The sequence below is a fragment of the Erpetoichthys calabaricus genome, chromosome 3 (genome assembly GCF_900747795.2).
Source record: "Erpetoichthys calabaricus chromosome 3, fErpCal1.3, whole genome shotgun sequence".
NCBI classification, from domain to species: domain Eukaryota; kingdom Metazoa; phylum Chordata; class Cladistia; order Polypteriformes; family Polypteridae; genus Erpetoichthys; species Erpetoichthys calabaricus.
This window is the reverse complement of record NC_041396.2, coordinates 283336414-283359259: the sequence shown is the minus strand read 5'-3', so window position 1 is coordinate 283359259 and position 22846 is coordinate 283336414. Positions and strand designations below refer to the sequence as shown.

The following is a 22846-nucleotide window of genomic DNA, read 5'->3' as shown; positions in this document are numbered from 1 at the left end:
TGAATGTGTGCTCAGTGCTTTGAATCACACATTTCAGTTTCATTGCACATGTCAGCTTAGTGCTTCAAACCACACTCGGGTTTTGTGCGTGGGGAGTGGGGGTGTTAATTTCAACTGCGCATATCAGCTTGGCGTTTTGAATCCTTATTCGAGCTTTGTTTGAACTACACATGGCCTTGCCAGATTTTAAAAACTCGACAGAACTGTCATGCAAAATAAATATTTGTGGATTATCAATACATTTTACATAATTGTGCCTGTTACTGCTTAGTGTGGAGAAACAAAATTATAAATCATAAATCTTACAAATGCTTGACTGGTAGAATGCATAATGCTACAAATAAGAGCTTTAGTAATACGGGTCATGACACCTCTGCCACCATAATATTGTAGTGACCAGGGTTGTTGTTTTCTTTACTCCAATGTTCATGGTGACATTTACATGTGGTGTAGGAATGTTGATTGTCATACGCAGTAGAAGCTCAAGTTAGTTAATTGCTAACAAGCTTGGTGTTTGGATGCACGCTAAAAGCTCTCCATACTCTGAGCCAGAGCAACGACCTGTCAAGCAGCATCTGTTTCATTAGATTCAATGTATATGTTCTACTGAATACTCCTGGATACTGTGCATTAATTATTAAAGGCTTCCTGATGGGTTTCTTTGTCGTAGACCAGTTTTTAGCCATGCCACATGGAAAAGTACAACAATACTCTCTTCTCATAAATATCCCCCTTTGCCTCTTATCATTATCATCACTATTATTATTATAATTAATAAAAATATATCAAAAGTGAGTATGTATCTTGTTTCATGTATGTAACAAAACTGACAAATTGTTGTTATGGGTAATGATTGCATATTTAGGGCTTTGAATTATTAAATATTAAATTAATCAGATGGAATTTGTTCTTACATTGGTTGTCAATGGGCCTTGGGGGGATACACAGTAAATGTGCCGGTGACTTGGTTTGTGCTTATGTAACTGTAAGATTGGTTAGGAATGGTATAGACAGGAGAACTACCATTTTTATTTAAGAAAATGCTTTATTTTTGCGCTGTGCTGTGATTTATTATCGTAGTATTTCCCTCTACATACCCTTTACCTGTTTACTCAAGGGTAAGTGTACTCGTCAAGTTCATTATTGGGTTGGTCTACTGTTGCACTTTAAGATGAACACACATATACATAGCTATACGCATACACACAGACCCTAACCACAATAGTGCCCCATGAATGACACACACACGCTGATTAACCTTTAGCACTTTAAAACACACAAATGCTTTAGGAATAACACAGCTTGTCATTCAGCACTTCAAGAGACTTGCTTATTATCGGCATGAACAAAATACGATGTTTTAATGATATCTCAGACCTAAATATTACTTTTGGTTTACAGGAATACATTTAAACATACAAAGGCTCAGCATCCTTGACTATAGGCCATTTATCAGCCAAGAATACCTTACTTTACGTTCTGTTCCCTACTACTGAGTGGAGCTCTCACTCGCGGCCTTAATAAACCTCGTAGCACTGGGGTAATAGAAAATCTCTGACTGGACCAGGTACTCAAAGAAATCTCTTATTACTTCAGTCATTCTATAGACATTAAGACAAAGCATAGGAAGTTAAAAAGCAGCATGGTATTTATTACAGGAATAATAATAATACCACTGGAACAAAGAATAATAGAAAATAGGATTGATAGAAAAGTCTGGATATATATAGTCTTTAGAAAAAGCTTACGAAAAAGTAACACATGACAAGGATGAATGTCCCAGGGCGGCGTTTGATTTAGCAATCGACGTTTATGAAAATGCTGTTAACTGACGATCGGATGAAAACTGGTCATACGTGTCTTTGTTTTCTTCTCTGACGTCGTTCTTCCGTTGTCACTGTTTCTCTTCTTCTGATGTTGCTTTCAGATGAGGCATATTCATTATAAAGTATCATGCTGTGGTTTCACAACACATGATTGTTGTATGCACCTGATTGGCTATTTGTCAATATGATGGAAGAATGTTGCTCAAACTCTTTAATATTTTCCCAGACTGTAAACCAAATTGTTGTTTCAGATATCCATCCATAAAGTAATCAATATCCTGAGATATCGGTTCAGTCTTCCTTTCCCAGGCTGTTAAACGATTTTAGCAATATGCTGTGAAAAACTGTTATAAAAGTGAGGTATAAGGGAAGAGGATATGCCTTTTATATTAGATAGATAGATAGATAGATATAATGCCTATACAAGTGTTCTACATCTGAATTCATCTTGTTGGGATTGAGCAAAATATGAAATATAGAGAATAATTTGTAGATTTTATACATTTTCAGCAGCTCCGTGTAGGACTATATGTGTATGTGTATTTTTCTACTTTTATCTTTTTTTTATTTTTTATTTATTGATCACTCCTACCACTTTATTTTATGTGGATTTGTTCCCTGGACACACTTACTTTTACAACATGGGCATGGATTTTTACACGCCGAAACTCGCCTATTCAAGTACTCAACTTCGAGCGCTGAGAACAAATGCCAGTGCCGGTGTGGTTCCCTATTTACCTGACGAGGTAAGAAGACGGTATCGTGGCAGCAGAGCCGGCACTAAGCTAAAAATGAAGCGGCTTGCGAGAAAGTGGCGTTTTAAGCCTTCGGTGCCTTCTGTTATTCTGGAGAATGTGAACTCAATCTCAAATAAGATCGACGAACTGGCTGCGCTGGTGAAAAATGTCAGAACCTTCAGAGAATGCAGTTTGTTGTGTTTCTGCGAAACGTGGCTAACTAAGACCATCCCAGATGCTAATGTGGAGCTACCCGGGTTTAGCACAGTTAGAGCGGACAGAGACTCAAGTACCTGTGGGAAGCACAAAGGAGGAGGACTCGCTCTCTATGTTAATACACGGTGGTGTAACTCTGGACATGTTAAAGTCAAAATCTCCACTTGCTGCAGGGACATCGAACTGTTGGCCATAAGTCTGCGTCCCTATTACTTGCCCAGATAGTTTGGACATGTCATTGTTGTCATCGTGTATATTCCTCCTCGGGCGGACGTGGAGCTAGCGAGTGACATCATCCATTCTGCTGTTGCTAAGTTACAAACGCAGCACCCAGAGGCACTTGTGCTAATCGCTGGAGACTTTAACCATGTGACGCTGGACAAAACATTACCTGCATTCTGCCAGTATGTGGACTGCAACAGCCGGGGAATTAAGACTATTGATTTACTGTATGCAAACGTTAAAGACGCATACAGTGCCACCCCGCTGCCTGCGCTTGGGAAAGGAGATCATAACCTGGTTCTGCTTCAGCCTCACTACAAACCAAAAGTGAAAGTCCTACCTGTAACCACACGATCACTCAGCAAGTGGACCCCGGAGGCTGAGAATGCTCTGAGACAATGTTTTGGAACTACAGACTGGGATATCCTGCAGGGATCACATAGTGAGAACATTGAGGAGGTTGTTGATTGCACTACTGACTACATCAACTTCTGTATGGACATTGTAGTTCCAGTAAGAACTGTACGATGCTATGCTAACAACAAGCCATGGATTACAAGTGACATCAAGGGCCTTTTGAACCAGAAGAAAAGGGCTTTTAAAGACGGTGATCAGCATGAGCTCAAGTGCGTGCAGAAGGAACTCCGAGTCCAGCTCAGGGCGGCGAAGGAGCAGTACAGGAGAAAGCTGGAGCAGAAGTTGCAGAACAACAGCATGAAGGAAGTGTGGGATGGGATGAAGATCATCACTGGCTGCAGCTCGAAGCGGGGTACCACCATCGAGAGAGACATGAAGAGAGCAAACCAAATGAACATCTTCTTTAACAGGTTTGACCACCCTAACCCACTCTCACCTCGGAGTACTGCACTCTCTACACATCCTTCTGCTGATACCAACATAGGAGAGACATCCCCACCCACAATTACAGCAGCGCAAGTAGGCAGAGAGCTGAGGAAACTTCGTGCCAGCAAAGCAGCAGGTCCAGATGGAGTATCACCATGACTGCTGAAGGTCTGTGCATCAGAGCTGGGGGGTCCTCTACAGCGCATCTTCAACCTGAGCCTGGAACAGGGGAAAGTCCCAAGGCTTTGGAAAACATCTTGCATCACCCCAGTCCCAAAGGTATTACGTCCTGGTGAGCTGAATGACTTCCGGCCTGTCGCTCTAACATCACATGTGATGAAGACCATGGAGCGGCTGCTGCTTCACCACCTGAGGCCACAGGTCCAACACGCCCTCGACCCTCTGCAGTTCGCATACCAGGAGAAGGTGGGAGCGGAAGATGCCATCATCTATATGCTACATCGATCCCTCTCCCACTTGGACAGAGGCAGTGGCGCTGTAAGAATTATGTTTCTAGACTTCTCTAGCGCCTTCAACACCATCCAACCTCTGCTCCTTAGGGACAAGCTGACAGAGATGGGAGTAGATTCATACCTGGTGGCATGGATCGTGGACTATCTTACAAACAGACCTCAGTATGTGCGTCTCGGGAATTGCAGATCTGACATTGTGGTCAGCAACACAGGAGCGCCGCAGGGGACTGTACTTTCTCCGGTCCTGTTCAGCCTATATACATCGGACTTCCAATATAACTCGGAGTCCTGCCACGTGCAAAAGTTTGCTGACGACACTGCTATCGTGGGCTGCATCAGGAGTGGGCAGGAGGAGGAGTATAGAAACCTCATCAAGGACTTTGTTAAATGGTGCGACTTAAACCACCTACAACTGAACACCAGCAAAACCAAGGAACTGGTGGTGGATTTTAGGAGACCCAGGCCCCTCATGGACCCCGTGATCATCAGAGGTGACTGTGTGCAGAGGGTGCAGACCTATAAATACCTGGGAGTGCAGATGGACGATAAATTGGACTGGACTGCCAATACTGATTCTCTGTGCAAGAAAGGACAGAGCCGCCTGTACTTCCTTAGAAGACTGGCATCCTTCAACATCTGCAGTAAGATGCTGCAGATGTTCTATCAGATGGTTGTGGCGAGTGCCCTCTTCTACGCAGTGGTGTGCTGGGGAGGCAGCATTAAGAAGAAGGATGCCTCACGCCTGGACAAACTGTTGAGGAAGGCAGGCTCTATTGTTGGCATAGAGCTGGACGGTTTGACATCCGTAGCAGAGCAACGGGCACTCAGCAGGCTCCTATCAATTATGGAGAATCCACTACATCCATTAAACAGTGTCATCTCCAGACAGAGGAGCAGTTTCAGCGACAGACTGCTGTCACTGTCCTGCTCCACTGACAGACTGAGAAGATCATTTCTCCCCCAAACTATGCGACTCTTCAATTCCACCAGAGGGGGTAAACGTTGAACATTATTCAAGTTATTGTCTGTTTTTTTTTTTTTTTTTTTTTTTACCTGCATTTTTTATTACTCTTTAATTTAATATTTTTTGCTGCTGGAGTATGTGAATTTCCCCCTGGGATTAATAAAGTATCTATCTATCTATCTATCTATCTATCTATCTATCTATCTATCTATCTATCTATCTATCTATCTATCTATCTATCTATCTATCTATCTATCTATCTATCTATCTATCTATCTATCTATCTATCTATCTATCTATCTATCTATCTATCTATCTACATCATAACACAGACCAAGACAAATTTGTACTGATTTCTCATCCTGACCTTTGAGGATGTGTTTACAAGGGAGGGATGTTGCTGGTAAAGTCAGATTTTATCCCACTGATCTTTGTTGCCACAGCACTGGAGTGGATTTTTAATGCTGAGTTTCACATATAGCAATCACCAAGTTCTCTGTACATTACAAAGACATCTACGGTGGCTGCTGGTGGTGTCCATGGTGGATGTTTCTGTTTGAATGACAGTTGTAATTAGTTATGCAGCACATACTTTTATTCACATTACACTTTTCATATAAAGTAGATATCAACTATAGACTGTGGATCACTAAATACTAACAGTGTTTATCTTGGAGTGGCCTCTGTGTGTGTGTGTGTGTGTGTGTGACATGTGTGCTGGTGACTGCATCTTTGCTATGTCTCTCAGTCCCTCTGAACGATTTCAGCCTGATCTGCCACATTGGGTTTGTTATCATCGTTTGCAATGGTGAAGTTTATAGTCCTCAGGCTGGAAATGAATAGAAGATGGATTAAGAATGTGAATTTCCCATCGGGATTAATAAAGTATCTATCTATCTATCTATCTATCTATTGGAAATATATGAACTGCCTTCTGCAAATTAGTCATTGCATTTTTGATAGTGATTCTAAGTGGGAATGATTGCAGAGCAAATCTCTTATGTGATCCTTCAACAGTATAATTTAGGTTATAAATATACGTATCACACCTGATCTTTTCTTTTAGGTGACACTTTGATCCTACTTGAGCCCAGGTTTGCACTATGTGCAGAATATGAAAAGCAATCAGTCTTAGTCAGTTGAGCCACAGGATGGCAAGATCAATGCTTGTGATAGATTTGACTGTGACAGCGTCTTTACTGGGTGCCGAACCTTTTATTTTAAGCTCCACAAAATATTACCAATATAAAGTATTAATAACTGAAATATTTACAGTAGTTACTTAATGGAATAATAGTGTCTGTTAATTTAAGGCTTTCATCTTCTTTCTCAAATGTACTCGCCTATTTTATGACAATATAGAGGGTTAAGCCTTTATCTTCCATCTACTCAGTTTTAAATAAGTCAGAACAAAGAAAATATTTAAATAGAAATAAAGAGGCCTATTTTCAACCTATTTATTTATTTTGTATGTATGTATGTATGATTGTATGTATTTATTTTTTAACACCTACACTATTGGAGCTGTGGAACCCCAAACTATGGTTCAGTAAATGAGATCTCAAGAAAAGATGAGGAATAATAATAATGATAACATTTAAAAAGAACATTTTTAATAAATGAGCTGCAGGCTCTCTGAACAATGTGCCTTATTTGGTTTTATGAAAACTTTTGTTTTTCATATAGTACATTCCACCTATTGATATTAGTTACATTATTTTATTTTATTTTATTGATTTTAGTGTAATCATTCCATACAAATAGATACATTTTTACAAAAAATAGGATTGAAAACAAATCAACCCCCACTCCTGTTAAAGAGAGCATGACCAACAGAATAAAACTTAAAGCTAGTAAAAATAAATAAATTGATGAGTTTAATAGGTGGAAAAAGATAAATGGAGAAGAAAAAGAAATGGGAAGAGAATCTACTTCCTCAGTGCTTTAAGAGCTTATTCTAAAATATTATTGACCAGTAATGGTGCACTGCACAATAACGTACAGTGAATACACTTGACTTGAGCATTCATAGTATTCATTCTCTTTCTCTGTACGTTTAGCATTCGTTTGCTCAGAGGTTGATGTGCTTGATGCTTCCTGAGCAGCTCTTCTTTACTCCACCCTAGCGGCCCGCTGCTTCTCTTCTTTCATCGGCATCTTTTCGCGTTAAAACTGATTAAGTTAGTTTTTGTGTTGCGATTACTTAGTATGTTTCTTTAATTTTTCAAATAATCTGGCACTTAAGTCTTCAATATGCCTCAAGAATGATTAGCGAAGGTGGTAGGGAATGAGAACGGCGCCCGTACGCATGCACCACACGGCCGCCCCGCTGCGGGCAGCTGAGAGTTGATTCTACTATAAAATAAAATAAAAATAAAAAGAGTAATAAAATCATCACCCCGAATGCGGATAGTAGATGTCACATAGTGTACCAAATTTCAAGTCAATAGGTGAAACGGTTTGCGAGTTACAGGCGATTTAAAATCCTGGACACGCAATCTACTTCCTCAGTGCTTTAAGAGCTTATTATAAAATATTATTGATTAGATCCTGCCAGGTTTTGAAAACGTTCTGCACAGACCCTCTAACTGAGAATTAGATTTTTTCCAATTTCAAGTAATATTAAACATCAGTTACAATCTGACTTAAAAGAGGAGAGTTAGGATTCTTCCAGTTTAGCAAAATAAGTCTGCGTGCCAATAGTGTAGTGAAGGCAATCACAGTTTGTTTGTCCTTCTTCACTTTAAGCCCATCTGGAAGAACACCAAACACACCTGTTAATGGGTTAGGAGGGATTGTGACAACAAAGCTGTCTGAAAGGCACTTAGGAATTTTTGTCCAGAATGATGTTAATTTGGTGCAGGCCGAAAACATGTGATCCAGTGAGGCTGGAACTTGATTACAGCGTTCATAGGTTGGATCTTGTCCTGGAAACATTTTAGACAATTTTAAGCGAGACAGATGTGCTTGATATGTAATTTTAAGTTGAATAAAATTGTATGCTTTGCGCATATGGAGCTCAAATTAATTCTCTGCATTGCTACCTTCCACTCCTTTTCTGAGATGTTGAGTGAGAGATCCTTTATCCTTTGTCCTCTTGGATCTTTGAAAGGGAGGGACTGTAAAATAATTTTACAGTGCATCCAGAAAGTATAAACAGCGCATCACTTTTTCCACCTTTTGTTATGTTACAGCCTTATTCCAAAATGTATTAAATTCATTTTTTTCCTCAGAATTCTACTTACAACACCCCATAATGACAACGTGAAAAAAGTTTACTTGAGGTTTTTGCAAATTTATTAAAAATAAAAAAACTCAGAAATCACATGTACATAAGTATTCACAGCCTTTGTCGTGAAGCTTTGCCGAGACTTAACACTGCCAAATAAAGTCTTTTTAAAATCATTTATAACATCACACGATTCTTTGGGACAAGTCATGAATGAGTCTTTACTCTACATATTCCTGTATCGATATCAAAGTTCCCCTGAATCTCCACACTCCCTGGTTGTGTGCAGAGTGCTCCTCTTCGCCAGTATGATGTGCACTGCCTGAGAGACCAATTGCTTGACCCAAGAATGTTTATGTAGAAATAGGGTTGACTAGGTAAAACTCTAAACCTTTAGGTTTAAATATTTGCATTGAAGATTTTAGGGTCTACAAAGCATGATTTAGGAGTGGGAGGGTGAGTATTTGGCTCTGCTATCAGCTGATGGTCCAACTGGCTCCTGAGTGGGGAAAGGGTGTTAGGGGATGTTACTAAAGTTAAGGTGAGATTCATGTTAAAGGAAGTTTTCCATGCTTGACAGCTAAAATATAAATAAATAAAAAATAAAATTATATTTACAAAAAAAAAAAAAAACTATTTCACTGCTCTTTCCTCCACCTCCCTTCTCCGTTTCCTACATTCAGCCCCTGATGGCTTTGATCTTTTCATGATGATGTACATTAACATACAAGGGACGAGTGCACTGTACTAGTGAGCATACATCATGCTAAGTGCTAGACAACATGATGCACAGCAAAAGTAAAAATCAATCGCAGCAGGGACATTGACCAACACACCACCTGGGATTTTAACCAATACACCACCAGGGACAATGACATTAAGAGGGGAATGTATAACACTATACCAGTTTTAATGGCAGTTCTTTTTATGGAGTATGGCTCACCGCTTACTTCAAATGTATATTTTGCAGTTCTTATTTTCAGGAATATTGCTGCCAATTCTTTCAAACTTAAATGAATTCCTACACTCTTATTATAATGCTGAACAACAGAGAGAACACACAGCCCCTGTGAGAATGTATCAGTCACGTTTTTCCACTCATCTGTTGATGCCGTTGAATGCCAGTGTATAATCTGATGTAACAGAAAGTTTTTCCTTGCAACAAGTTATGTTTATTTTTAAAATGTGTAAAGTGCTCTCTGCACACACAACATATACTTCATATGTCTAACAGGTTTTTTCTGGAGACATTTCAACTGTAGAAGGTTCATCATGAAACACAGTTCAAAATCTCCACCCCTACTGTGAGTGCCACCTTTATGAGGCATTAGATTGGTTCAGAAATGTGATCCGTCTAAATGTTCACACCCAGTGTTAAGCAAAATTCATGCATGGCTGTCTCCAAATGAGCCATTATCTCATCCACATCCTTGTCACGGTTTCTGCTTCAACTCAATGGTTCATTAGTTTGTTCCAGATTGGAGAAATTGGAAAATGGAGAAAAATTGCTTAAGAATTTAAGGATTGTAAGGGTTTCAATAATATTTTAAATTATTTTGTACAGTATCTGGTGGGCTGTGCTCCACTATCAATTAATGTAGAAACACCATAGATTATGAATTTTGGTGTTCTCGTTTGTGAATATTAGATATACACTCCATTTTAAATTTAAAGGCATACATTGAGAGTGTAATAGACGACATGGATGGACTACCGTCCCAACAGACATTGATGATGTTTCCTTTCCTGGCTGGAAAGCCATTGTAGTAAATCGACAGCCTGGTGAATGGGCATTATGGGTTGAGGGACTGGTGTCTTTCCTTGTTGAGAAGTCTGGATAATGAATGAGCAGCTTGGTGGATGGACATCATGAGTTGAACTTATAGTGTTCCCTTGTCTGGTCAGAAGGTCAGGATAATGGCTGGGCAGTAGGAGACAAATTCATAGGGACATATGTTCATTTCTGAAAATGGTTAGCAGCATACCTCTCATGCCACTGACTGGACACCTACAAGGATATATTGGAAATGGAGTATTAACAGGCAGCTCTTCTGGGGTCCTTTGGAGCTACTCATGGCAGCTGTTCCAGTCTGACCTGGAAGTGCCTCTGACATGTTGGAAATACTCCTGGACCTTTAAAAAGAGTCACCCTGACTCAGCTTGAGAAATCAAAGTGGGGTGTAGGCTGGGGCGAAACTCACCTGGAGTGGAAGTGGAAGAAAAGATAGACACAAGAGAGGGAAAGTGTAGTGAAATATATATAATTTAATTTAATTTAAGCTTATTTACAGGAAAATAGTAAAATAAGAGTTTTGCTTGAACCTGTACCTTGCATCATTCACTTTTTTATGGATTTGAGGTATAAGAGGATCCCTAGTATACACAACAGGTAGGAAAATTACCAAAAGTATTGCGTCTTTGGCCATGCACAAAAAATATTTTTAAAGTTCTTTATCTATACAGTAAGAGTTTATTTGCTTTTACAAACATCATATAACATGCAAGTAAACACTGATACCATAAAAAGTAACTAGAATTTCTGAAATCATAATCATAATGATGTCTTATGTGATAGCTAGGCTAACACATGGTCTAATGTCCAAACCCCTCCTAAAAACCTCCAGCCATTCCTTGTATTTGTTCAATTCCACCAACAGTACATTCAATTCACATTAATGAGAAGGGAGTTAATCAAACCAGGTGTGCTAGTGGCACAATAAAAAAATTGCTGGAATGAATAACAGCCATAAATTCTGTACCTGATTTCCTCAGAAGAGGTTGGGAAATAGCTAAGCTAAGACATGCTAATGACTTTTGAGGTATTTTTTTTGTCTTGTTATCATTTTTGTGCTTATGGAGTACTGTAGTGGAATGAAATTGTGGCAAAACTAAGAAATCCATAGTGATTAGTGTTCAAGATTTTGGATTCTCTGAAAAGACAAAGCTATTTGTGTTATTAAAAATGGGTGTGATATATTTGAACATTTGAGTGGTACCTTGACTTTGTTTTTTGTCATATATTGAGGTTGTTCCTCCCAGGTTTCTTTTGATCTCCCTGTTTTGTGACTTGTAACCACAAGGGGACACCAGAGAGTCCCATGCCATAAACACAGTAAAGTACCACACGTTTGTAGAATAGAATAAAGAGTTTTTATTCTACTCACAAGCACCTTTCTAAGTCTCCTCTTTGAGCAGTTGTACAAACACAATGAGAATACGCAATAAGCACACAAGTCTTCCTCCTCCTTTGCCTCCACTGAGTTTTGGTCTGGCATAAAATGAAGTCCACTGTCACACATGGACGAGTCAGCATCGGGAGGCAGTGGGCTTCCTTTTGTGCCAAACCCAGGAATGCTTCCGGTGCCACTCTGTCTCCTCTAGGAAGCACGTCCAGGCCATACACAAAGTAGGGTGGTCCTCCCCCGAAAGCACCCTCTACTAATCGCAAGGGACCCCTACAGGGCTGCATTTCCACACTCCATTCCCCTAGCACTCCTACAAGTGTCCCAACTGGGTTCTCATACAAGGACCACTGCCACCTAGAGCATGGGGGATGGAACCACTCCCAATTTCTGGCTTTTGCTGGTCTATCCGTTATTTATACTGGTTGGTCACAGAGTTATTATTCTGCCAACCCTGCCAGTCTGTCCAACGTTCCTCTCAGACCTCCCATCCAAGTAATAACCTGTGCTCCTCCTTAGCCAGGATGCCCATTCTTGTACTACAAACCTCAGATCAAATAATTTTACGTTAGATTTTTTAAAAAAGTTTTTTTATATTTAACATCTATTGGTCTGCCTTTTTTTCTATTTTTTGTCCACATACATTGACAGACATCAGAGTTTAGTATCAATAAGGCCATAAGTCAGAAAGCAATAGCACAGCAGACTGGACTTTCAAATTGTGGGGTTCATCCTGTCATTACCCTCTGGATATCCCTGGGTCCTGTTCACAGAGGGTATCACAGAGCAGGTACCAGCTTTCCATTGTTTGATTGATTTTGTGTGACCTTAAAAGTGCCTGAACTTGCATGTTTCACCAGTCATTAGCAAAAAGATGCACAGACATTATCAGGTAGGTGTGGAAATTTTAATGTTAGAGAAGTCTGTACACAGAAAGGAAAATTCTGCTACGACCTCCCCAGAATTTACTTGTCAAGAACACAACTGGTCTGCAACATGACTTTTTATCTTACAATTGACTGTGGACATTCCAGAGGTTTATTTTTTTCAGGGATGCTGGACCTTTTGTTTTGTCCTCCTCCGCTGTCAACTGGTCAAAGTTCAACATGAAATTAATAGACAGAGAATGCTGGGCTCCATTTACAGTATGTTAATCTGTTTTGAACTTCTTTGTTCTGCTGTCTGTTTAAATACATATGTGTCGTTATGTTTACTCATTATATAATTAGTAATTTATAAGGTTTGGATTTGTATCTACCTGTAAACTCGTCACAGGGAAGAGTGCTATACAAAAATAAACTGATTTGAATTTCATTGAAATATAACAGAAGCTTTTCACATGGAAGTGAAAAGAAAGTAACAAGAAGAAGAGTTAGGTGAAATCCTGAAAGAAACATGGAAAAGTTTACAACAGGGCTACTTGGAAAAAATGATGTAACAGAGTACAAAAGGGAAATGCTTCATTTTGCATTCAAAGTGAGGCCACAGAAATTGCTTTCTTGTTTTAGAAACACAAGGAGCTCTGCTAAGTTGTAAAGTGTCAATGATTATTTAATATTTATTCTAATATCTAATAGAGGCAGAGAAAACAAAGCAAACCAATCAGAGAAGGAATGCACTGGTGAGCACAGCAACACCAGAATGCCTGGACAACCACGGAAAACAACTGTGTTAGATGACAGCAGAATTCATTCTTTGGCAAATTTTAACCTCTTTCCCAACATTTAGCCAAACCAAGAACACTCTCTGAGGGATACAGCTATCACTGCCAATGTCTACAATCAAGAGGAGACTTCATGAAAGTAAAGACAGAGGGTTTACCACAAGGAGCAAACTACCAGTAAACCTCAAGCATAGGAAGGACAGATTAGACTTTACCAAAGTTATTTTTTAAAAACCAGTCCAGTTTTGGAACAGTTTTTTTTTGGAGAAATTAAACTCAGATCAAAATGTACCAGAATGTTGAATACAGAAGAGTTTGTAGAAGAGAAGGAATGGCTCATGATCTGTAGCATACCACATCATCTGTGAGACATGGTGGACGCAGTGTTATGACATGGGCATATGTGACTGCCAATGGAAGTCGGTTACTAATGTTTATTGATGATATGACAGCTGGGAGAAGTAGCAGGATGATTTCTGAAGTGTATAGGGCTATACAATCTGCTCAGATTCAGACAAATGCTGCAAAACTGATAGAACGATACTTCTTTGTAAAGATGGACAATGAGCCAAGACATACTGCAAAACCAAACCAAGGGCTTTTCAGGGCAAAGAAGTGGAATATTCTTCAATGGACAAGTCAATCAACTGACTTCAACCCAATTGGACATGCATTTCATTTGCTGAAGACAAAAGTGATGGCAGAATGTCCAGCGACAAGCAGCACCTGAAGACAGTGGTAGTAAAGAAAAGCAACAGTAGGAAGGAATATAGATAGATAGATAGATAGATAGATAGATAGATAGATAGATAGATAGATAGATAGATAGATAGATAGATAGATAGATAGATAGATAGATAGATAGATAGATAGATAGATAGATAGATAGATAGATAGAAGGGACATAATATTAAGTTGTGAAGGTTCCAAAAGAAGTACAAAAAAATCACTTTTGACAACAGACAGTTAAGGCAGCATCTCCTCTCTAACTACATAAATCCCAGCTTGATGACATCTTAAAAAATATAAACAAGAGGGGTTCTTACATGATGGAGAAAGTCAATACTGCTACAGCAAAACTAATTTCTACCTGCTTTTTATGATAGTGCTGGACAGTTGTTGATGTGTTGCATGTTGGTCAGACATGCAAGTTAGAAAGTTTGCTCTGCTCTTAACATGTCACAATACTACTGCCACTACTGTAATAAGACCATCTTCATTTTTGGTAGCAAAAGTTTATTAGGAGACCCATAAGAAATGTAAAATAGTCATAGTAGGATCTTTGTATTGGCAATATTCTTGAAGAATCCAGAATCATTGATGGGAAGTCACATTAAAGTTAAACACAAAAGGCGCCAGTGTGCAGGTACAAGCTTGAGTCCGATTCTTCATCACAAGCTGCACCAGTTACTTTATCTTGTATATCTAACTATAGGCAAGTATCTTCACAGTTTAAATTTAATTTTACATTACGTAGATCCTGATAAAGCTGGCATGGTGGCACAGACATTGCTACTGCTACCAGGACCCAAGCTGTATCAGTTGTCTGCTTCCTACCTGTCTGGGCTTAGGAAGGTTTGTCTTCCTTTTCAGTCTCCTGAGGTTTATTTTCTTTGGTTCATGTGTCCTTGGTGGGTTCCTTATTTACACCTGAAGGGGCTGAGTAAGGTGCCAGCATCCTACTACATGTGAAAAAATGAGCTCAAAAAAATCAATTGATGTATCGACGGATGGGAGAAAAGTTACACAAGTGGTCATGAAAACTAAAGCTGAATGCTCTCATCTCACTATGAAATGTGACCCCGAGGCTTGTCAGTCAGTAGAAGCTGTCTCTCTTTGTCTTTGCCTGCTGTCTTACTAAAGTGTGACTGTTCAATCTGAATCTTTCTTTTGATCATGGTGGACAAATCTTCTCTCATATTCTTAAGGCATTTTAACCCCTGTGATGAAACCATCACATTAAAGCCGATTGATAACTTACTAAACAAATTATGATCAGAACTGCACTGCTAGAAACCACCAGTGTTTGTAATAATCTCCATAACTTAGGACTTGGAAGATCCAGATTGTTTAGGAATGGCAGTCACATATTTAATTTTTTTGTCCCAAAGTGTGATTAGAGGTTCATCCCATCAGAGCTGACCTAAGTCACCTTATTGTGCCTGCTGGGATACACTAAATGCACAAGGCTGAGCAACAAACAAAAAGCAATGCAAACACCTTAAGTCGACCAATTGAATATAAGATAGCATCCATTGTATGGTGCATCATATAATTCACAGGACTGAAATGTTAGTATATGGGATTGTAGGTAGGTTGATCGGATGGCTGGGCCACATTGAATGTTGTGGTTTGAGCATTCACAATGGTCAGAGGTTGCTTCCGTTTCTTCAGTTCTCTCGCCATTTGGCACCAGGAGCAGGAGTAGCAGCAGAAGACCGTGCAGCAGTCGTCACAGATGGTCCCCTGCCAAAGGCAAAATGGTGGACATTGAAATGCAAAGTCACCAAGAGAGTAGACAGCACAATACGAATTTTTATAAAATAAAAACAGAACTGTTAACTGTTATCTGCACATTTTCTCTCGGTTCTGAAAGGAAGAAGTTGTAAATGCAGAGGCGTATTGCATTGATCTTTGTGAATGCAAAATTATATATATATAAAAAAGTTTATTACAATGAAAAAAGAGTTAAGCAAAAAGGAGATAAAAAGGTGACATGACTGAATTTTTAAAAATTTATGATAGGAATTAGTCCAGTGGGTTGAGACTGGAATCTTGTTAAGGTGAAATTTTGGACAAATGTTAGGAGGTTTTTCTTCACACAGAGAACCAGAGACAAATGGAATAAGTGACCAAGTAGTGTGGTAGACTGTAGGGCTTTAGGGACCTTCAAAACGTGACATGATGTTATCGTGGAGGAATTAAGGTTATTGGACTTGTGACTTTTGTTGGGCTGAATGGCCTGTTCTTATGAAAATTTTTTATAATGTTCTAATTACTTGAAGAGTCTTTTCCAGTGCTTTTGACTTGCCTGTGCTTAATATTGTATAGTTCAAGGACAAAAATGCCACAACCTTTAGTAGCTAATACTCTCCAATAATATTAATACATATTATTTATATAGTTTTTTACCATGCTCCAAGTGCTAAAATGTGTTGAAGTAAAAAATGCCCTTATGAGATCCTGGGACACACTGTATGACAATACCTGAATGCCGAATCTTTCCCTCATGGATGCTCGCATGGCTAGAGAGATGGGAGGAATTGTCACAGGTGTAAATCCAAGAAAGTAGCCAGTCAGCATAGGGTCGAGCAGGGGCAGACATACGCACTGGCCAAAATCACTGGCTGTCTTGCACATGAAGCACGGCAGACACCAGGTAGCGCAGCAACCTGCAAAAAAAGAACAAAAGTGTGACCAAAAGAAAGTAAAGACCCTTTAATATTATGAATATTTCACCACTAAAAATAAGGATTTCTTTTGTTTTGTTGCATTTCTCCTTTCAAAGAAAGAAAGAATCGACTTTTCATTAAAAAGCAATGCTATTAACATTATTCATAATAGCTTGATATTAATCAGATTTAAACAGAATGTATTTCCCTACAAGGAATGAAAAACTTGATATTTCATTGAGTGTTTACTGTCTAAAGTGTGAAGGGGGACCCGGTCAGGGCTGGGAGTGCAGACAATTATGTACAGTGCTGGAAAGGGGATGACACATTAGAAGCCCTGTTGGAGAAAATTCATCGTGAGTAATGCCTGCTAAATTGGGTCACCATCAATAGGGCCACTATACCCCTTTGGAAAATAATAATTTAATGGCCGGATAGTGAAGGACCAAATGTAATGGATCAGAAATTACCAACGTTGATAGGTAGCAGCAGGGAGACCCCTTTATAAAAACTGTGGATCCCAACTAGAAGTTCTAATCAACAGGATACATGAGAATCGTCAAGCCCTTTAGAAAGGGGCAGCAGGGAGACCAGAGGCAACTAGCGTAAGCACTTGAAGAATTGCCTGAAGGTTTCTAGTGGCCAATACACTCCGTGGATGTGAATATACAGAATAAGCACAGAATTAATCCCTGATGAAGGTTCAAAAATTGCTGGTGGTCAAAATGCCTTTGAGGTTTGGAATGAGGAGGAAAAGATTTTTTGAAAAGGGAGAGAGGAAGTGGGGCCAGATGTTATAGAAAAATTTACAAGATATTAGAGGAGTGTTGTCATTATACTTTAAAAAGAAAGTGAGTAGGGCACTTGTTTCAAACAGTCCTATATTTCTTAATTTTTTGTTAGAAACACAACTCCTTTTGGCTACTTCTAAGCATCTTTGGGGTTATTTCGGTTTGGTGACCAATTCAGAGAACTCCACTCCCTAGCAATTACAGTAAACAGACTTCTGCAGCTGTCTGTAACAGGTTAGATAAATACAGTTAGGTCCATAAGTATTTGGGCAATGACACAATCTTCATAATTTTGCCTCTGTATGCCACCACAATGAATATGAAATGAAGAAATCATTACAAATGAAGTGTAGGTTTTCAACAATAATGCAAATGTTTAACAAAAATATGCCATCAGCCATTTAGAAATGGCAGCCATTTTTATACATATTCCCCCATTTGCAGAGGATTAAAAGTATTTGGAAATTGTGGCGAATGTCTGGGGGTTATGCTCAGCTGGGATGCCTTGAGGGACCGGGAGAGGGCCCATACCTCCCCTGGGACACAAGAGTGCAGCCACCCTGGCCTGTATGGGGGCCATGGGATCAGAGCATGGAAGCTCAACCCTATTGGGGTCCGTGGCCACCGCAAGGGGACACCCGGAACACCATGGAGCCTTGGAGTACAGCACTTCCACCATACCCGGAATTGCTGCCAGAGGGGATTCCAGACATGCCCAAGAAGTGCCGCAGGCAAGTCATCACTGACCACCTGGAGCACATCCGGGGCATGATAAAAGGGGCCGCCTCACTGTGTTGGACAAGCCAGAGACGGGAGGAAGGAGACATAGCTTGCGAGAGGAGGAGTGAGGGCGACAAAAGATGAAGGAAAGATAGAGGCTGTTAAGTACATTGTGTGGTGCACAAAGAAAAGAGAATTAAACGTGTGTGTTTTGGACATTGGTGTCGTGTCTGCTGTGTACAGGTGGGCTGCATTACTACAACATTTAACTGACAAGGTGTTCCATAGCCAGGTAGGAGCAGGTCTCTCATTATTCCATTAACTATTAAGCAGGCTGAAGGTCTGCAGTTCATTCCAAGTGAGAAGTTTGCATTTGGAAGCTATCACTGTGAACTCTCATTATGGGGTTCAAAGCGCTGTCCATGCAAATAAAAACAGCCCATAATTAGGCAGAGAAAACAAAGCAAACCAATCAGAGAAGGAATGCACTGGTGAGCACAGCAACACCAGAATGCCTGGACAACCACAGAAGACAACTGTATTAGATGACTGCAGAATCCATTCCTTGGCGAAGTTTAACCCCTTTCCCAACATTTAGCCGAACCAAGAACACTCTCTGAGGGATACAGCTATCATTGCCAACGTCTACAATTAAGAGGAGACTTCATGAAAGTAAAGACAGAGGGTTTACCACAAGGAGCAAACCACCAGTAAACCTCAAGCATAGGAAGGACAGATTAGACTTTACCAAAAATATTTTTTAAAAACCAGTCCAGTTTTGGAACAGTTTTTTTTGGAGAAATGAAACTAAGATCAAAATGTACCAGAATGTTGAATACAAAAGAGTTTGTAGAAGAGAAGGAATGGCTCATCATCTGTAGCATACCACATCATCTGTGAGACATGGTGGACGAAGTGTTATGGCTTGGGCATGCGTGACTGCCAATGGAAGTCGGTCACTAATGTTTATTGATGATATGACGGCTGGGAGAAGTAGCAGGATGCTGACACTCAGACAAATGCTACAAAACTGATAGACCGACACTTCTTGGTAAAGATTGACAAAGCAAACCAAGGGCTTTTCAAGGCAAAAAAGTGGAATATTCTTCAATGGCCAAGTCAATCAACTAACCTCAACCCAATTGGAAATGCATTTAATTTGCGGAAGACAAAACTGATGGCAGAAAGTCCAAGGATAAAGCAGCAACTGAAGACAGTGACAGTAAAGGCCTGGCAAAGCAACAGTAGGGAGGAAACCCACACTTGGAGAAGTCCAGGGGTTCCAAACTTCTGGCAGTCATTGACTGGAAAGGACTTTCAACCAAGTATTGAAAATAATAATTACATTTATGATTATGTTTTGAGCCCCTGGAAATGGGGGGACCATGTAAAGAAACTGCTGTCTTTTCTAAATGCCTCATACAATGCTTTTGTTAAATGTCTTAAATTAAAACTGCAAGTCTACACTTCATTCACGTCCTGGTTGCTTCATTTCAGATGCATTGTGGTAGTGCACAGAGCTAAGATTATGAAAATTGTATCATTGTCCAAATGCTTATGGACCTAACTGTAGATAGAGAGTGTGGAATGGATATTTTCAGTTTACAGATAACTGTCCTTTTTATATTATAAGAAAATGTGTACTTGACAGTTTTCAGAAACTGTATATGTGACCTTTAACATATATTACTGATGCTGACCTGTGTGAGCAGTTCAAAAGAATCTGACCTCACCAGAAAGCTGCCTTTACCAGAAATGTATTTTTATAAACTGTTCTTCCTGTTTTACGAATAAGCTAAGCTATGAACTCATCTGTAACCGCCGTCTATTTTAAGCCCTAAAAGGCTCATGCATTAATCTGCCTTTATATGAACTTGTAAAGTTTGCACACAATCAGCTGATATAAAAGAGCTGAACTCTTTCCTGTCAGCGCGCATGCTACTGACACTCCAGTCTAGGTATGCAACAATAAAAGAAAGCTTATGAACATTTCTTCTGGTGTGAGACTCTGACTCCTTCCATTTTACGGGTCAACAATTCTTTCTTCCACAATAGATAGATAGATAGATAGATAGATAGATAGATAGATAGATAGATAGATAGATAGATAGATAGATAGATAGATAGATAGATAGATAGATAGATAGATAGATAGATAGATAGATAGATAGATAGATAGATAGATAGATAGATACTCACAAACGCCCATGTCATCACAGCAGTCACAGATTCCTGTGCTCCATTCAGGGCTTTTAATAACAGTAACTTGCTGGGTAATCACAGATTGAGGCTGGGTAAATGTTGCCATTGTGATTTCTGATATCCGTTCTAAAAATGAAAGAATAGCAAAAAAGAGAACTGTCAAAGAAACTTGTTTCACTTATTTATACACTTTCTTTATTCTCACTTAGCATGTAGACCTATTTTGTATAGAACTCCAGGTGCTCCTGATGCAATGCCACACCCTTTCAGCACAATACCTTAGTCAATGTCACCCTAAAACTCATACAAACCTAGTTCAGAAAGAACAGGACACATATGTGGAAATAGGCTTGTCTATCTAACTCATAAATCAGCACTTCTCTTGTGTTGTATCATTACTCTCCCACCAACTCTCTCTGGCACTGCCTGCTATCTCCTATAATTGCTAGCCAGTCTACTAAGATAAGTAATGTATACACAATGTCACCTCTAACTACTGAAACTTATCCACCCATTAGTTGAACCTCAGATACAGCAAGAGTAGTGTGCAGTTCCTTCCGCTCAAGTCAATATATCTGGTAGCCCACACTCTCAAAAATGTGTGTTTTTTAATGAAATTATTTTGTGGTTCCTCACTGAGCCATTACTTGAACTGTTTAATTCTGGAAAGGGTCCTTTGGATATGAATCTGGTTCTATGGGCTGTGAAAAGGTTCCTAATATATGGATAAAATAAATCTGTAATGTTTAGTAGGCTTCCTAAATATAGTTTTTATATCAAGGTAACCTGAAGCTAGCCTGTGTTATTGTAAGCAACAAGAGTCCTTTGAAAATCAGAAACCCACTCGGTGTTCCGCAAATCTGCTATCATCTACTTGTTATGTATGGAACCTGTTATGGATCTAAATAAATAAAGATTCCTTCTTGAAGCTTCATGTGGATGATTCTTTTGGAAACCAAAAATGGGTCTCCTGTGGTGCAGCGTTACCACTGTGCCACCATACTGTCCTCTTTATATAAATAAGGAAGAGGATTACATAGAATGAGATTATAAAATTAAGACTGTTAAAGAGCATGAGAAGAAATGATTATTGATCACAACTTGCATTGTATTTTTTTTTATATTTTCCTCATATGGCTCATATACCTTCACTAAATACATATAACTCTCAGTGTAGGCTCAATCATTTACTTGTCTTTGCTCATCTCTGGGTCCTAATTTTTAAACTGCACACCTTTATCACTCATACATGATCTTCAACTCATAAGTCCATTTATACAATACAATACAACATAGCTTTTGAACAGCATTCCTCACTAAATGTAGGCGCAGAGCACTGTGAACAGTTCTCAGTTAAAGCACAAGTATAGATTGTACTAATTACTAAATGCAGAACTGGTACACAAATAAATGCAGGTTTGTTAAAACACACAAAGAACAAGGTAGGAATTGTTAAAACTGATAATGATAAATTAATTAATTAATGAACTACAGCCAGTGGACAACAGTGGAGCCTAAGCTGGCCATCCAATTTATCTTTCTGTGAACCCCTACATCTATTTGTTATTTTTACATTTTTGCTATAAGACTGTGTCAAAATCAAACCCAACAGCATCGGATGTTAAAGAGGAACCAACTACAGATGGATTACACTTACACTGGGTATTTTGCAGCCCCTTTTAACTTAAGGAGAAAGTCTTTGACATATGGAAGGAAAAGCAAAGTATTTATAAATCACCAGTCAATGGCTGGGCTCAGATCTTGAACTCATATCTTTGGAGCTGAGGCAGAAAAGTGTTGACTACTATGCTTCACTACAGTTGTACTTCGATGTATTGTATAACTGATCCTGCTGTACCTTTTAACATTTTCAGAGTCTATCACCTCCATTGTCTTTCTTTACAAACTGATGCCCCAGATTTCTCAAGTTTGTCTGAAAGTCAAGTATCTTTAACACACATTGTCCTTTAATTTACTATATTATTCATAAATTTATATATTTACCAGTTGTGCTACACAGCTAAGACAAGTCCAAACTCACCAATTACTTAACTTCTAATAATATGATGGAACCCTTTCAGTCTAGTTTCAGAGCGCAGCACAGCTATGAAACTGCTCTGCTTCATGTAGCCAAAGATTTGCTTATGGCAGCAGACTCTGGACAAACCAGCATATTAATTCTATTAGACCTCAGTGCAGCATTTGAAACTGTCATGACATTCTGTTGTCCAGAATGGAGGACATGCTGGGTATCTCTAGCACTGCCCTTCAGTGGTTTAATTCCTATCTCACTGACAGACAAGAGTTTGTTATCCTTGGCAACACCAGGTCCAGCTCAGTGCCAGTCACACAAGGAGCTCCTCAAGACTCTGCCCTCAGCCCTCTG

General features: G+C 39.3%; 3 protein-coding genes across 3 annotated transcripts in view; 1 reads left to right on the top strand and 2 right to left on the bottom strand.

Moving 5' to 3' along the window:
- acadvl (acyl-CoA dehydrogenase very long chain) overlaps positions 1-22846 on the top strand; it is a 966944-nt gene that overhangs the window by 488189 nt on the left and 455909 nt on the right. The window lies entirely within an intron of this gene.
- LOC114649041 (cornifelin homolog) overlaps positions 1-22846 on the bottom strand; it is a 59267-nt gene that overhangs the window by 31441 nt on the left and 4980 nt on the right. The window lies entirely within an intron of this gene.
- Positions 14928-20620, bottom strand: LOC114649040 (cornifelin homolog). Its single transcript, XM_028798454.2, has 3 exons — positions 20458-20620; positions 16563-16747; positions 14928-15821 (listed from the first exon to the last, which is right to left on the bottom strand). The coding sequence occupies exons 1-3, from the start codon at positions 20564-20566 to the stop codon at positions 15648-15650; spliced, it is 468 nt and encodes a 155-aa protein (XP_028654287.1). The 5' UTR covers positions 20567-20620; the 3' UTR covers positions 14928-15647.

What these genes read in the sequence shown, in the direction of transcription:
- LOC114649040 (XM_028798454.2), bottom strand. Translation starts at nt 20,566, where the DNA reads ATGGCAACATTTACCCAGCCTCAATCTGTGATTACCCAGCAAGTTACT. An exon ending in CTGTGATGACATGGGCGTTT is followed by an intron (nt 16,748 to 20,457) that starts GTGAGTATCTAT and finishes CTTTTTTTGCAG; the next exon opens with GTTGCTGCGCTACCTGGTGT. An exon ending in GGGAAAGATTCGGCATTCAG is followed by an intron (nt 15,822 to 16,562) that starts GTATTGTCATAC and finishes TGCCTTTGGCAG; the next exon opens with GGGACCATCTGTGACGACTG.